Here is a 16,406-nt window from a genome sequence, read left to right on the forward strand (position 1 = left end):
CATACTTTAGGAGAGACTGCTGGAGTTCAGGAGCTGCTGGATGGGGAACCGGGTATGCATTTGGTAAACTGAATGAAAAAGATGTAGGTTGATAGGAAAGAAAAGAGCTGTTTTGATGCAGGAATGAGAGAAAGCATGAAAGAAATTTTTGCTGGGCTCTCAGATGGTTCATACAACTGAACCCTTGGAAAGACTGATAACATGAGCACATTTCTCAGAATGCTCCAGGGAGGCACTACTGTCTCCTTTTTTAATGATGAGAAGTCAAAGCACAGAAATACTAAGTTCAGTTGCCTGAGGTCGCATATAATTTTTTGACACAGCCAAGAAAGAATGTGACTTTTGAATCCTATGCCAGCATCTTTAACACATTACTGCTGTTCCTTACAGCAGTGGTGAGAAGAGATGCAGGAGCAGGGAAGGAAAAGGAAGGAAAAATCATAAGGAAAAGTCAACTGGGGACATACGCTAGTTTCAGATTATACTAGATCACACTGGTTTTTTCTCCTGTTTTCAACAGCTGTGTGTTTACCTACTGCTGCACAGGCTTCCTGGCTCAGCTGGAGCACAGGTGAATGTTAATTCCAGGGTAAGCTCTGGTCCAGGCAAACTTACACTGCATCTGCCTGGAGGGCTGCCCAGCTCACGAAGCCAGGCTGACTCCAGCTGAATTTTTGCAGAGCCAATCTGGTTATCAGTGACTTATATAATCAGGCATACAAAAGACATCTGAGGGACTCTATCCAGATCCAGCAGAACTCTCTGAGTGCTGTAAGCTCGGTCTGGCATCAGCACTGCTATTCTGTAATGGCTTGAAAGAGAAGGCACTGTGAAATGTGAATAAGCAAAATCAGCCCAGATACAGCATAGGCCTCAAGGGGAAGGTCAGTGCATGAAAGTAGCATTGTGTAAAACCAGGACGAGTCTGGCCAGCTCTGACTGAGCTGCTGGGATGCTTGTGTGCAACATACCCCATCACATCCTGTGATCCTGGGGGATTGTTGCCAGGTGTTTCCAGTCCTCTACAACCTAAAATAATGGCATGCTGTCAATCTGTACTTGAAAACAAAAGACTGCAGATGGATGTTGCAAACGTCACCAGTGCTTCTGGTGCTTCTACAAGAAAAACAGGCATAAGTTAAAGACCATGCTAAAAACTACAACCTCCTGGTCGGATATTAACTGATGGAAACATAATGGAACAGACTTGAAAATATCAGATATGTTTGCAACACTGAAGCACAGTGGAAGGTTCTGGAGAACATTGGAGAAGTATATTTAATATGGGCTTGTCATTTCTGGAGCAGCAGGGCTGCAAGCATGTGTCGTTTCAATGTTTAGACGTGCTGCATCTGCTGTAACATAGCTCCTCTCTTCTGGAATAGCTTGATGAATTATGTTGTAGTTTGCAAAAGTTACTCAAGTTGGATGAGTTTCAATCCTGTAATTCAAACATATTTGCTTCCCTCCCAGAAATAGGCAGCCAAAAGGAAAATAGTAAATAGATACAGAAGTGCACAGGAACCAAAATTCTGTGACTTTGAAGTGTAGTTTTCATGTGCCTTTTGCATTATTAATTTGAAGGCTGTAAGACCCACAACCAAAAATGGCACTAGAACTGGGGATCAGGAGATACAATTGATGCAGCAGAATCCAGAATGTCTTCTGGCAGGCTTTTGACTTGTTAAAATGCCTTCTTTGCAGCCTTGACCTCAAATCTGTCCCTCCTTCATCATGTTTTCTTCCACCCATGAACAAGACATTAGCTAGGTTTTCCAGGGTACTTGTTTTTTGCAAAGATGGAGCAAGGTTGTGCTAGGTCGCAACAGGAATTTGCCACCAGTAATTAAAAGATGAGTATTCCCTTTGTTTTTGGCAGGCTAATAGTAGTAGCAGACATGAGTTAAACCAAGATTTTAAAACTCAGCCATCTGAAACAAGAAAGCTCAGGAGAAATCTGCCAGGCAGCTGACATGATAGGATACCTGAATGGGTGCCTGGCTATAAATATTGCTTGTGATGTGCTTTGCATAAGCTTCATTTTTAGTATCCCTTTACCATGGACACAGTGTTCCTTTCAAGGAGGCACCAGGCAAAGGGAGGTGAGGTCAGCAGAGCAGCTGGGTGCTCTGCCCCCAGGCACTGCTGCCAGCTCTGCTTTTTGGCAAAGGGGTAGAGAGGAGCTGGCCCGCTTCACTCTTGTCATGTGTTCTAAGATCATAATATTCTCAACTTCAGGTTTGGTAGAAGCTGAGTAGATGTGATAGGGATTTCACTTACTTTTCAGATTTCAAGGTCTGGTGCTATTGTTTGGATAGTGACAGAGATCAGAGCAAATTCTAATGCCAGACTTACGTAGTTTGGGATCTCCTCAGAGTTCAGATTTGTTCTTATGAGGATGGGTGTAGTTCAAGCTCATCTGCTTTCTGTGAACTGTGTTTTATAGCTCAGTTCTTCTGCCATTTCTGGGAAGAAGCTGAGCAGAGGGGAGGCCTGTTCTGGCACATAAACATTGAAGAAGCAGACAGTATGAACAGGAAAATGCTTTGTTTCAGGGTTGGGTCACTACAGGCTCGTAAAAGACTAAAAGCCAAACTTTTCCAAGCAAGACTAGATATGCCAAAATATTACAGGAGGAACTGCTGGTGGAATAGTTCCAGCCCAGCTGGAAATATTGGAGATCACAGTAGAAAATTAAGAATTATTCCAAAAACCTTCTTCCTGATCTTATTCCCAGCAGAGCTGATTTCAATAATTTACAAAGCCAGAGGAGATAGACTGAACAGTTATGATTGAGTATTCAGTGTTGCTGTTCAGTATCTGGAACATATTTAGGAGTTGTAGCTATGGGTTAGACGTCCTTTGTGGTGTGTGCTGAGAACCATAGAACCCAGGAGTGATGGTCCTTGGACCAGAATATTTAAACAGGAACCAAATGAAGACCCATCCAGATCTCTTTGACTAGGAATCATCCAGAACAACACTGAACACAGATGGGTGATGGACTTTAAAAATCATTATTTCAGTTAAAAATCTAAGTCAATCGTTTTATATCATTGCTGGGAGAATTGCATTACATCCATGAGTCTGCTTTCCTTCAGGGTACATTCCCACTCTCCATGCCTAGAAAGCTCTTGAAGTAGGAACCATCAGCTTCTCTGTATAGCATTGAGCTGTACAGAGTTAGCAGGTCCCAGCACTGTGTTTAGGACTGCTGATTGCTGCAATCACAGTTAATAAGGAATTGTGCTCAGATACGATTATGAAGTGTAGGGTTGAAACTGAATTTGAAAATAAAAGGCTGTGGGATGGAGTAGAATAATCTATATCTTTGTCATTGTAACAGAAAAGGGTTTTTTCCATTTAAATTACCAGAGAAATACAATTCAGCCTGTGTCAGTTCTAAAGTAAAGCTTTTCGTCCAAGTTTGCTGTGACTATTACAGGAGGGAACTCTGTACCAAACTATTAAATGCTGGCTATTGTTTCCAGAGATCACTGTGTTCTTAGTTCAGCTTTCACCTTCTCCTTTCCCTGCTTTTTTACATGTCCTTTTGCTGATCACAGGAGCTGGTGCTGACTTCGTCATGATTGGAGGAATGTTTGCAGGCCATGACCAGAGTGCTGGAGAAATTATAGAAAGGAACGGCAAGAAGGTGAAACTGTTCTATGGAATGAGCTCTGATACAGCCATGAAGAAGCATGCAGGAGGGGTTGCTGAATACAGGTATGAATTCCACACAGGAGCAATTGCAGTGAGCCCTCCATCCGGGAACTTTTAGAGCAGAATTGGGCCAAAGGAAACAGGCCTGTGCTGCTACTCCCATTGAAGCAGCTGTTACCTACATTTAAAACAGGAGATCTGAGGGAGAGATGACATCCAGAGGGAGACAGGGAGAACGAGCTGGGGTTGGCTAGCTGAGAGCAGTGATGTTCACTCATTTGCAGCTGATATGGTGTGCAGTCACTGCTGCACCAGTTGTGTGGTCTGGGAAGTCATTAGGCACTCTTCTGACTTACTGCTCCTTTAGGATGTGTATGAACTAAATGCTGGAACATGACATACCAGGCTGCAGTTTCTGTCCCCCTGCTTGTCCACACTGGGTGTCTTCTTGGTGTAGGGATTCCCAGCTGCCCACATGTTCCCTTCTGCTCTAAGAAGGTGGGTGCTGGTGAGCTGGTGAAGCTCAGCTGGGGTTTCCCCAGTACAGAGATGAGGGCCCAGGACTTCCAAAACACTCAGTCACTAGCAGCTGCTCAGGGACTCCCTTCTGCATTTGTTGGGCAGTCTTCATAGGCAGCAGAAGCCTGCTGTACAGTTTTTTCAGCCCTCTTTTGGTAACAGAGCACCAGTGTAGCCTCAAATAATGCAGAATGCAGAAGCTTCATTTTTGAGCTAACTCCTCAGGAGAGAGGAAAGGAAGACAGATTTTGCAAAGAAATCTCTTGTCCATTGCTGTTTTACTCTGGAAAGTGCTGACATTGTTGACTTCTTGGAAAAGCAGATGACATCAGAAAACCTCTGTGTCTTTTCTCTTATGAGTGGCAGTTTTAGTCACTGCCCTTGGACAGCATGGTTCTTACATACTTCAGTAGAGAATGACTCCTGTCTTACAGTAAACACCAGTTTGTTTAGGGGTCCCTTTTGAGTCTTTTCTGCTGGCATAGATTCAGGCTCTGGTTCCATCTGGTAAACTGTTTGCAGGAGTCTCAGTACCCCTGCAGTTCCAGCCAGACCCTCAGGACTGATGGGTTTTGTTGGCCTCATCTGCTACAACCACTCCAGCATACAGGTTTTTCCCAATGTGTCCAGCTGCTACCATGGATAAGAGTTGCAGCTCTGTGAAGGTGACAGCACAGAATGTAAAGCAGAATGGGATCCACAAAATGAAATGGAATTCATGCTTTGACACAGATAAGCTGACAGATAGCAATCCCAGATGTCATGCTAGGAAGAAGGATCTTTGATCCCACCTCCTGTTCTCTACCCCGGCATCAACTCCTGTGGTGGTTTTTCTCTGCACCATAAAATTGTGTATTTGTTCACATAGCACTTAGTGGAGTGCAAAGTAGTATAACTTAGCCTCCATTAGAGCATTTACAACCATCTCCTTTGGCCTAGTTTGTGGCATTACAGAATTATTTGGGTTGGAAGGGACCTTTAAGGTTCATCTAGTCCAACATCCCCATAATGAGCAGGGGCATCTTCAACTAGGTAAGTTTGCTCAGAGCCCTGTCCAGCTTGGCCTAGATTGTTTCCAGGCATGGGGCATCCACCAGGTCTCTGGGAAACCTGAACTCTGTTCAGTGTTTTTGCTTTCAAACACAACTGTTTACTGTTTTTTTGCAGAAGAAAGAGCTGCACAAGATGCCAGCTGCATCTGAGACAAGCTGAAATGATGCACCAGACAGATGTGGTTGCGTATCTCTGAGCTTTGATTCACTTTGGTTTCATATGCCACTGTCCAGAAGCGGTGCACAGTCTGGGGGCTCTTTTTTCTTTTTTTGTTCCCCAGCAAGTCTGCTTGTCATCAAAGCCTCTGAACAAATGGTCTGAGTGGACAGCACTAATAAGTGCCTCATAATATAAAAGTGGCAGCTGCCAGTTGCACAGTTGTGTTGGCAGTTTACCTGAATGATCATTTCCTGTCCTGTGCTACCCTGAGCTCGAGTCAGCTGGAGTGTGGGAAAGGCCTGATGCTGCTCAGGCATGTGGGTAATGGCATCTCCCTGAGAGCCATCTCACTGAGCAGCCCAAGCGTGCTGTGTGTCTCTCAGTGCAGCGCAGTCATTAGGGCGTGGCCTCCACAGAGCTGGTGAAAGATGTAGGAAGAGTTTGAGAAAACTGGCTGTACCAGGAGGACAAAGGACTAAGGCAGCTCTTAAATTCTCTTCTACCTAATTAAGTGTGTGTGATCTGGCAACAAAATTTATTGCCAGCAGGAGAACTAATTGATACTGGTCCCTCTTAAAAATGAGTATAAAGTGCAAGTCTTGTAGGAGCAAAGGTTATACAGAAAGGTGCTGTATTTGGCTCTGTCTAGACAGACCTTTTGAAGTCATTATGGGCAATGCTATACAAATTTGGCTTGATCCCTAGCTGTGTTTTGATTCACATCCTTGGTTTGAAACTTTCTCAGGTTCTGAAAACTTTCTCAGCAGCAACGGAGCAGGAGCACAATCTGAAATTTTTAGTCTCTGTTGAAATACTGCATTTCTGTGCCACTAATAGGTAGCATAGGGGGAGTCTCCCAGTCTACTGCTAGATACAACATCTCCGAACACTAAATCTGTGAGCCTTGGCTCTTAACTAGGGAAGTGCTGATACTCGTCTTCACTCTATAGCCGTGACACTGACCTGGCTACTTGTACCAGCCTTGGGCTTGGTCTTCCTTGCCCTGTCCCAGCATGTGGTTTAAAAATAGCAGCTCCTAAATCCAGCATTGTAAATGTGCTATGCACTGAAGGAGGATTTGAAACAGCGTAAGGTTTTCTTTGAATTGCTCTTATAGTAAAAGTTACAGGAAGTTTAATCACTTCCTAGTTTAGCTTGAAGGCAAGCTAGAACCAAAAGGGCTCTTAGCATTTTAAATGTTGGATACCCCAAACTTGACCCAAACAGGTCAGGTCAGTGGGGCTCCTTTATATGCATTTAAAAAGCCCAGCTGTAAGTCTGTATTGGTGACCCAAATAAGCTGTTTTGTCTTTAAAAGAGCCTGAACACTCACAGTGTGTTATTGGAGCAGTGGGGAGCTCAGTGTGCTCAGTTCCCTGCAGAATCAGACTGCTTGTCATTTAACTTCATCTTCTCAAAATTACACGTGTTGGCTGGAGAACCTGAGCCTGCAGCAGTTACAGTAAAACTGACAGATAAGGTGAGATGGCTGTGGCAGGTAATAAAGTCATGAGAGTAATTGTTTTTGTAATGAATATGTCACGCTGATCCCATTTAATCTGTGTACTCACTTTCTTTAATCTTATGTCATTTATATATTGGCTTATTTTTACATTTTCACCTCCTTCCATGAGGAATATGGATCAGAGCTGGGGATTTCTGAAAGGCAATTTTTATGTTTCTTTTGTGGGAGAAGAGAAATAAGGCCAGCAGGGACTGAGGATGCATGCAGTATTATTCAGTTCAAGCTAATTTGTTTTTGTTAACCTTTTTGAAATTTCACGGGTTTTGTGTGAATGCTGCAGTTCTGTTGTGGCCACTCAGCAATTCACAGCTGCTACTAAGCTGGGTTTGGGCATTTAATATTAACTGCAGGGTGAAATTTTGGCCACAGAGACAGAATAGCACCAACTGCCGGCTGCTGCTTACCATCTTGTGTATCCTAAAGACAGCCTGGAAGACCTGCCCCCAGTTCCTCCATTTCTTATATGCCCCTCTCAAAAGATTGCTTAATGCCAGGGCAGCCTGACCCCTTTATTCTGACCCACATTTTGCTGGGCTGCCAGAGCACCATCACATGGGTTTCATCCCATGCATCCTGCCAGGATTCCCAGCCACCACACACATCCCTCCATGCAACAACCTTCAGCTGGCCAGGAGGGGCACCACAGACCAGGCCCTGTGCAAAAAGTCTGAAGCAAATTGTTTTCTCTTTCTGCTCAGTGGCTGGCAAGAGTCAGAGTTACTGCTGAGAGCATCTGAGCACACCTTTCCCAGCCGCTGGGAGCCTCAATTGCTCTGTCATCACCTTTCTTTCTGAGAAGGGGTTACTTCTGGGTCATAACTCCAGGAGAGATGTCAGAGCAGCAAAACCCTCAGCAGTTCCTGCTGACTTGCTTATGCAGCTCTCTGCCAAGTGTGCCAGCTTTTGTGACAGCCCGTGTAATCCCTTGTCATGGTTTATCCCAGCAGGCAGCCAAACACCACACAGGCACTCGCTCACTCCACCCCCCCCCACAGTGGGATGGGAGACAGAATTGGGAAAAAACAGCAAAATTCATGGGTTGAGATAATGACAGTTTAGTAAGACAGCAAGGGAAGGGATAATAACAACAGCACTAATAATATACAAAACAAGTTATGCACAATTTTTTGCAACTCACCAAGCAATGCCCAGCCAGTTCCTGGGCAGTTGCCCCAGCCAGGTTTCCCTCCTCGTATATATACTGAGCCTGTTGCCATATGGTATGGAGTGTCCCTTTGTCCAGTTGGGTCACCTGTCCTGGCTGTATCCCATCCCAACTTCTTGTACCCCCCAGCCTACTTGCTGGTGGGGTGGTGTGAGGAACAGGAAAGTCCTTGACTTGCAGTAACCACCAGCTTGGCAATAACTAAAATACTGGTGTGTTGTCAACACTGAGGGCTGTCCATAGGACACAGTTCCTTTACAGCTGTCCCTGTTCTAGCATGAGTCACGCAGGGACTGCACTCCCTTTGGGAGTGCACACCTTTGACATGTACCACCTCCTTTCAAGGGTGCCTCTAGCTGCATGTCTCCTCACATGTGTCCAGGTGCGTCTCTCAGTGGGCATTGCTGTTTCAATACACTTGAGGTGTCATGTGCTCCTCTGACTTGCTGAAAGTTTGGTGGCTCACACCATTTGTGGAGCCAGGTGGAACATCTCTGGAATGATGCAGGTCGTGGCCTTATCCCACACAGGTCACACTGGCCCCCCGTGTCACCTGAACCCTACTGTGTTTGCCCAGCACAGCACCCATGTGGGTGCTGGTGGAAGTCAGCTGGGTGCTCATCACATTGGGTGCTCATGAATGTACTAACAGGGTGTTTGGACATAAATAATTTGGGCATGCATGCATGAACTGATTGGATGCTTATGCAGAAATTACTGGCTATTCATGCATGAATTAATTGGGCACTCGTGCATTAGTTAATTCAGTGCTCATGCATGAACTGATCTGGCACTCACACAAGAACACAGCAAGCCCAGAAATTTATGGCCTACAGATCACTCCTTGGGAAAGCACATATTGGGGAGCCCTTGGAAGGTTAATCCAATGTGGACTCTTTAGACATCATCACAGTCTTAACATACATAAGTTAAAAACTCCTTTTTTCCTCCCTGTGGACCAGCCACCAGGGATTAATACTGTAGTAGTTCACTTACTAGATGTCTCTCCTCCATCCTGAGCACTGTGTTAAAGGGATTAACATTTGGATATATACCCATATGAATACAGATCCCACCGCTGGGCCAGACTACAGCAATTAATAGTGCACCAGTGTGTGTATACACGTAGTGAAATTCCACCCATGCTTCTCTGGGAACCAGATGACTCCTCAGCTCACTCTGAGCAACATGTTATCTCTTAAAAACCCCTTTTCTCTGGGGACAAGACTGTTGGGGTTAATGTTAGCACAGCTTGAGTATATATTCATCAGAAACTTCATCCCCTTATCCCCGTGGACAAGGCTGTGGAGCTAATCTCACACCTCTGTTCTAGTGTGTTTTCCCCAGTATGGTATCTGCAGGTTACTCCTTGATCAACAGGACATCCCACCAGCTGACACTGGGGGAGCAATAGCAAGTGTTTAGCTGTCAGAGCTTTGGGGCTGTGTCATTAGGTGTTCACCACTTTTGTAGATCTTGGTCTCCAAAGGCTAAAGTGGCAATCCACAAGCTTCAGCTTCCTAACACCATTGTAGCCACTGCAGGGATGTCTCCCAGGGGCAGTGGCTGTAACCATCACCCATTTCTGTATTTTTTCACTGAAAAAAGGACCTCCTAGCCCTCATGCTCGTAGGAGCAATGTGCATCTTATGACCCAGAGGATGCTTAAGCACGAATTAAGAGGGAATTTACATTTACTGATGGTGCATTCATGCATCAGGTAACTGACCTGTCATGCATGAACTGAAAGGGCAGCCATGCACGAATGCAGTAAACCCTGCACTCCTTGCCCAGAACAGCATGCAGAGCTCGTCAGGTGGCAGGATGTGGTAGAATTTGCACTGATTTCTGCAAATCCCAGACATGGCTGTCTCTCACAGTCTGCAGGAAGCTCTCTGGAGCCTGAGCTCAACCTCCCAACTTTGACTGGAAGAGATGGGCATGGCCAAAAGCCAGGAACAGTAGCATGAGTGTCATTTCATGGGTCCAGCCTTTTTCTTCTGGCACTGGAGCTGAAAATGAAAGCCTGGTAACGCACAGCAGCACAGGCCATACAACAGACCCCTAAGCCCTGTGCAGTCTGCAAGATGCCAGTGGCACATCCATCTTCCACTGGCCACTCACGGCAGTGCTTATTTAAGAGTTTCAAGAAAGAGTCAATTACTCATCAGATGTAGGGAGATTAATCATGGCTCCTTACTCACATGGCATATCAACACTTTGCCTTTATCGTCTCCCTAGGGCTATGACCTCGCATTTAAACTAACAGGATGAAATATAGCCAGGCTCACACTGAAGTACCTCCACATAGCAGCTGTTGCTGTTGTTAATGATTCACAAATGGAGCCTACAAACAGCATGCCCTTTCTTATACTATCCCCTGGAAACTTTTTTAAGGAAGAAGCAAATAAAGCCACTTTTAGAATAATGACAGACCACTGCCATGATTTCTGCCTCCTTTTTGTAGGGCAGAAGGAAAGCGTCTCCTCTTCCCTCCCACATCTGTCTTAGACCCTCCCTTCCCAAGGCTTGCCTTCCCAGAAAAGACAGTGTGCCAGGCAGAACAAGCTTACTCTAAAGTGTAGTGGGATAAGCTGCTGATCCCACTGATCAGCTGATTAAGGGTCTCTACTACAGGAGGGATTGCTGAACATGGGGCTGGAGAAAGCTGGAGGAGGAGTGTAAGTTATTTGCCTGGATTCTTCCATCATGTAACTCTTCAGAGGTGCTTTTTGGGAACAGTGTAGTCTGTGCTGGCATGCACCAGCACTTGACAGTATTCACAGCACTGGTATTTTTCTGGCCTTTTTGCCTGGCACTGAATTGTGCTAGATAACCTTTTAGCTTCAAGGGACAGCTGTGCAGCAAGTTTCTGTAACAGGTTTCCCACTCTCTCTCTGTGAGCTCTGGAAAATCACACTGATAGGAGACAGCCAGAGCACTTCCATCTGTGTCTGATCAGTAACGCAGGACAGAGCCCAGGGGCCGTGAAGCCTCTGTAGAGCTGTGCTGGGTGGTGCCTGCTGAGAACCAGTTCCAACATTTTTCTGTTTGAGTCTGGCCATTCCTTACGCTTTAAAGCTTGCAGCTCTCACAGTCAAATTTACTTCTCAATAAAGCTGGAAGTTCCACTTGCTTGTAGGCAGATGGTAGAGGGGAGGAAGGGGCAGATCTGTAAATAAACTTATGGGATATTGGAGCATCTACAAGATCTGTCTGCTTCTACTTCTCAGTGTTGGTGGTGAGTGGAGCTGAGGCATTTCAGTGCTTGAGAGCACCAAGCAGCACCAAGCAGCAAGCAGTAAAGCTGGGGGCACGTTTGTAAACTGCAGCCTGCAGAGTTAAGTTCCACAATTCTCCATTGAAGACACTCATGTTTTGCATCCATATGAATGCAGTGATTGATCTCTTCTCCAGGGCTTCAGAGGGCAAGACTGTGGAGGTACCATACAGAGGGGATGTGGAACACACCATCCTGGACATCCTCGGGGGGCTGCGCTCCACCTGCACCTACGTGGGAGCTGCCAAACTCAAGGAACTGAGCAAGAGAACGACATTTATCCGGGTCACCCAGCAGCACAACGAGGTCTTCTCCTAGCCTAGGCCTGGGGGGCTGGAGAGAGGGGTGGGGAAGAAGAGCAGAAAGGGCTGCTCTCTTCCTTTGCTTTCTCCTCCATGTTGTGTTAGTGGCAAACTTCCCTCTCTCTCTCTCAGAACGGCAGTGTCATAGCCATTGGCTATGACCAGGATTTCGAAGGGGAAGGTCATGCTATTAACACAGTGCCATTGATTCAAAATGCAATTGCCTCATCTTTTATCGTTGTGCCTATTTTACTTTTTAATAATTTCTTCACCTGGTTTTTTCCTCCTCTGATAAATAGCTGCTGAAACCTCAGTTAACAAAGAATTGGCTTGTACAGACATGGCTGTTAACGCCTGCACACATTCACACATTCCCTTTTCTAAGACTGACCTGTCAGCTACCACCACTTTCTGGCAGTGCACCTTTCAGAAATTGCAGGCTGGGAGAGCAAAAGATGCAAGGAATTGCATGGAGAAAAAAAACCCCTCAAATTCTCTTCATCTCTTTTCTGGCTAAAGAACAGATGTTATGGCACAGCTGCCAGAGGTGGATGGTAGATGAGGCCTGGCTGCTAGTGACATGTGATGCTAAAAATGCCAGATCTCTGTCACTTTCAGTTCACAGGGCTGATGTTGCTGTTCTTACTTAAACCTCCCTATTCAATGGACTTGCCCCTTCAGAGAAGCGGGCACTGAATGTTGCAAAACCATGCTGGCCCCCCTGCCCCCATCTGAGGAGATCATTCAGGTGACCACTTTTCAGAGCTTGCCTGCTGTATCATAAGTGCAGTTATTGAATTACCTGGGTTCCTGCTTTTACCTGCTCTCTGGGAACAGGTTTTTATGACATTGAAACTCAGCAACTGTAAGCCTGACAATGGGGGATGATTCTTTGTAGCCCTCCCTGTTCCCTTGCCTGCTCACATCTATTTAGCAAAGATGTAAAAACGCTGTGCAGTGCATTGTCTGTGGCCAGGTGGAGGAGGCCAGAGGGATCAAATTGCCTTCTGGTTATGCGGTACCACTCCTTTGCAGTCCTTGACATCATGTAAAGCAAGAGAGAGCTTTTGGCAGAACAGCCTGGTTGATTGCAAGACACTGTCAGGCTGAGATGGAGTTAAAGCATTTGCTCTAAAGGCAGTAGTGAATGTTTGAGACTCTGGGTAACACCTCAATAAAGTGTAATGGCCTGATAATTAATTGATAAATCACAATGAAAATTTCTTTGGAAATACACGTTGCATCCACATGAATACCACAGTAGCTCGATATGATAAATGATGTAAAAGTGAGCACCAATGAATTACTAATGCTTGGCCACTTACTTTAAGCTGCTGCTGAGATCATAATGCAGCTGATGTTACTTCAGTACTTCAGAGTCTTACTTTCCCCTCCTGTAGACATCTGTGGAAAGAGGCAGGCTTCCTTTGAAAAGCAAAAAAGTGATCAGTAGGAAAAGGAATAGCAAAGAGAAACTCTAGAATTAAACTCACACGCTGGACTGCTCAGAAAGCCAGTCACAAGGACTGGTACAGTTAACTATGCTGAGAAGCAAATCCAGGCCACAAGCTGATCCCTGGTGATTCTTCAGTGTGTTGTGCACATTAGAAAAAGCAGAGCGTATCTTCTAAATTACCTGGTATTTTAAATGTCTTCCATTTAACATGTAGGATGTACTTCTTAATTGTGGGATGACCTCTTCCTCTGCTTTGGAAGAGAATGAGGGCCTTGATGTGAGCACAGGGGCTGCAAGGACCATTTGTCTTGCCCACACATCATAAAGAATGTGAATGCCAAAGAGAAGCAGGCCCTGTGAATCCAGGCCCTGATCTCTGTTCCCTCCAGCCTGGAAGCATCATGTTAAGATAATGCCAGGCTTCTCCACCACAGAAGGGCACCATGGGCCACCTACTGCTCTCAGCTGCACTGGGCCCAGAGCAGGGGCAATGTGGCCTCTCTGCATCAGTACAGCTGTGGGACAGCACTGTTTCTCTGTTTATGTGATGTAGAGGGGAAGCAAATGGTCACCTCTGTCAGGGATGGGGTTGGACCACCACAACCCAGGCCTGACCACAGGTGTGTCTCCACACTGGTGCCTTCACATGTGGGAAGTGCAGCACTCTGCTGGTCTCATGCCCACTCTCACTATTGCTTTTCTACTTTTTTTAGCTACATTTCTAAGTGGAATTTAAGAAATACATATGCATATAATAAAATATATATTTGTAAACATTTTTTTAAAAGATCATGCACACACCAAACCAAGCAGCTTGATGATGGCCTCAGAACAGTTTCTTTTCCAAAGGGCACGTGCTGGGGGCAAGGGGAGTCTGCCTCTCTACAAGTGTGGCAAATGGGGCCACTCTTCCACCTCCTTTCCTTCCCCTCCTGCACATACCTCTGATCAGTGACTAATAGGAGAGGGACAAGCTATTCTTAAGCTTTCCTCAGAATTCTTCAGTCTGTGAATGACATTTGATGCCGTGAATGGTGACTGATAAAATTTTGATGTTAGGTATTTGGTTTTCTGAATAGCAGGTCTTACCACTGTTTTGATAAGTAGCATGTTTTCTTTCATTTTCTCCTCTCCAAAAGTGAGCAGGAGAGAGAAATGAGATGCAGAAAAGCTGATCTGGTGGCATGTCTGCATCTCACCCAGTTATATGTGAATTTTGTTCAGGAATAACCCCTAGCTATGTCAGTGCTCACCACTGACACTGTAAATGTGCAGCTCTGAGACAGGCTGGAAAATACAAAAAAAAAAAAAAAAAAAAAAAAAAGGCACTTGAGTCCCCTTTAACACCTATTTCTGTGCTGCAGTTGTTGCCCTGATCTTCTCTTAGCTCCAGGTCCTGTACCCTGCTCAAGCCTGCTGCCACTCCCACAAGCAAGGAACTGAGGCAGAGGGAACCAGGAACACACTTTGTCTGGCAGGATGGTCCAAGTCAAGACCACAACCACTGACAAATGCCATGTGCCATTTGTAGATCTACCTCACCTGCACATCTAACTGGGTTCTTTGTTACGTGGTGTCCTTTTGTGGGAAATGAAATTTTTAAAGTGCTTAATAGTGCTTAATGTTGAGTCATTCTGCATAACCAGGTCTTCTTTAACCCTACATTCCAACCCCATCCTGTCCAGAGGAATGCTGTGAGTGTGACAGCCTGTACTGTAGGCCAGAGCCATGCCTGCTTCCCCCAGCCAGGCAGTTGTTAGCTCCCAAAAGCAGTGTTGAGGTTCCCACTGGCTCCAGAGGTGCAGTTTAACATACCAAAGACTTACAAGTGGGGATGCTGAAAAGGACATTATGTCATTAAGCAGTCCCTGCTGAGCATGTCTGCCTGTGGCTTCTTGAAACAAGGACACCTCTAACACCCTGGAGCTCCCAGTGCTGCTCTGGGGTTACCTTGCTGCAGCACATTTTGCAGGGTGGGCTCCTGCCCACAGAGCCTGGTTACCAGAACTCTGCTTGGGAGGGAAGGGCTCGGCACAGGAGCAGCCTTGCTCACGCCCCAGTGTCTGTGTGGGGGCTGCAAGGAGTGCACTGTGCAAGTGGACACCTCCTTGTAGCTGTGAGCAGTTGCTAAAGAGTGGGGCTTGAGATACAAAACAAGCCACAAAGGTCTCCATTCTCTGGGAGAAGCACATTCCCATCTGTTCATTGGAACATCCAGTCCCTGTTGGCCATGGGGCAGGGGCTTTGGCTGTGCTTTGGTGCCGCTTTCTTCTCTGTTAGGGCATGATGGGGTTGAATGTAGTATGGGGACACCCTGTAAATATGGAGAGTCATAAGGCAGGATCAGAAGAAGCCTCTGTTTGCCTTTGGGGGAGCTTTTCCCAAATAAAATGTGCCTGTCTCTTCTTTCAGCTAGTCAATAGCAGGGGTAGAAAGGATGGGGTAAGGAAGAAACGTGGCAGCTGTTGGCCAAGGCCCACTGTGTTGGTACAGGTGCTTTCAGTCAAGGACATGATGAGAGTTTGAAGCTTTTCTGAACCAAGCACTCCCTACTTTATACCTGTTGAACTCCACTCTTGTGACAGAGTTGTTGCTGCAGCTTTCTGCGCTGCATGTACAGTGTCTATCCATCACCATCTCACATCCCCCACCAGGGGATGGTGCTGTTTAGTTGTTAATACCAGTTTTACACCAAAAATTCTGTTTTGGAGCCAGGAGGGCTTTTGCAGCCAGTGCCAGATTTGGCCTTGTGTAGAAGAGGGGGGCGGGGGGGAGGAAAGGGGGAAAGGCCAGGGCTCAAGAACAGGGGTTTTCCCTCTGCAGCAGCCAAGGCCAGCAGGTGGGAGAGGGCCAGCCCTTCTCTGCAGGCTAGGAGCTGCCAGGGGCAGCGGGGTTGAAGCATGTATTTAGTAGATGCTGGCACAGGTCTGCACTCAGGACAGACCATCCCCTGCAGCCTTAGCTTCATTTGTGGTCACCTAGATGCTCAAGCGAGCCCTCCCAAACATTTATTTGACCCGGTGTTTGCTGGCTAAAGCTTTCATACATAAATCAGTTTGGAGTCCAGAACTCCCTGGCATTGCCTGTGATAACTGTGAAACGCTTCTGTGTCATTGGCCAAAAAGCTGCTGGGCTTTCAGTGTTTTGCTGCCCTGCTCAGCCCTGCTGAGATGGTGATGAGAGCGCTGCCCCCCTTCCTCTGCTGTGACATCCCTGTGTGTGCTGCCCAATCATCCTAACTGCTCCCAAATTTTTGTTATGCAATAAAGAGATTCACCCTGATG

The 16,406-nt window shown here is 46.1% G+C and overlaps 1 protein-coding gene across 1 annotated transcript in view; it reads left to right on the top strand.

Annotated features, from left to right (window-relative positions):
- Positions 1-16,404, top strand: part of GMPR (guanosine monophosphate reductase) — a 42,317-nt gene extending 25,913 nt beyond the window's left edge. Inside the window, exons 8-9 of the mRNA XM_059852084.1 lie at positions 3,567-3,726; positions 11,502-16,404. Of these exons, the coding sequence (XP_059708067.1) occupies positions 3,567-3,726; positions 11,502-11,682 (341 nt within the window). The 3' untranslated portion in view covers positions 11,683-16,404. The remainder of the gene's footprint in view (positions 1-3,566; positions 3,727-11,501) is intronic.
- Positions 16,405-16,406: the final 2 nt, after the last annotated feature.

This window comes from Haemorhous mexicanus, chromosome 1 (genome assembly GCF_027477595.1).
Source record: "Haemorhous mexicanus isolate bHaeMex1 chromosome 1, bHaeMex1.pri, whole genome shotgun sequence".
Classification (NCBI taxonomy): domain Eukaryota; kingdom Metazoa; phylum Chordata; class Aves; order Passeriformes; family Fringillidae; genus Haemorhous; species Haemorhous mexicanus.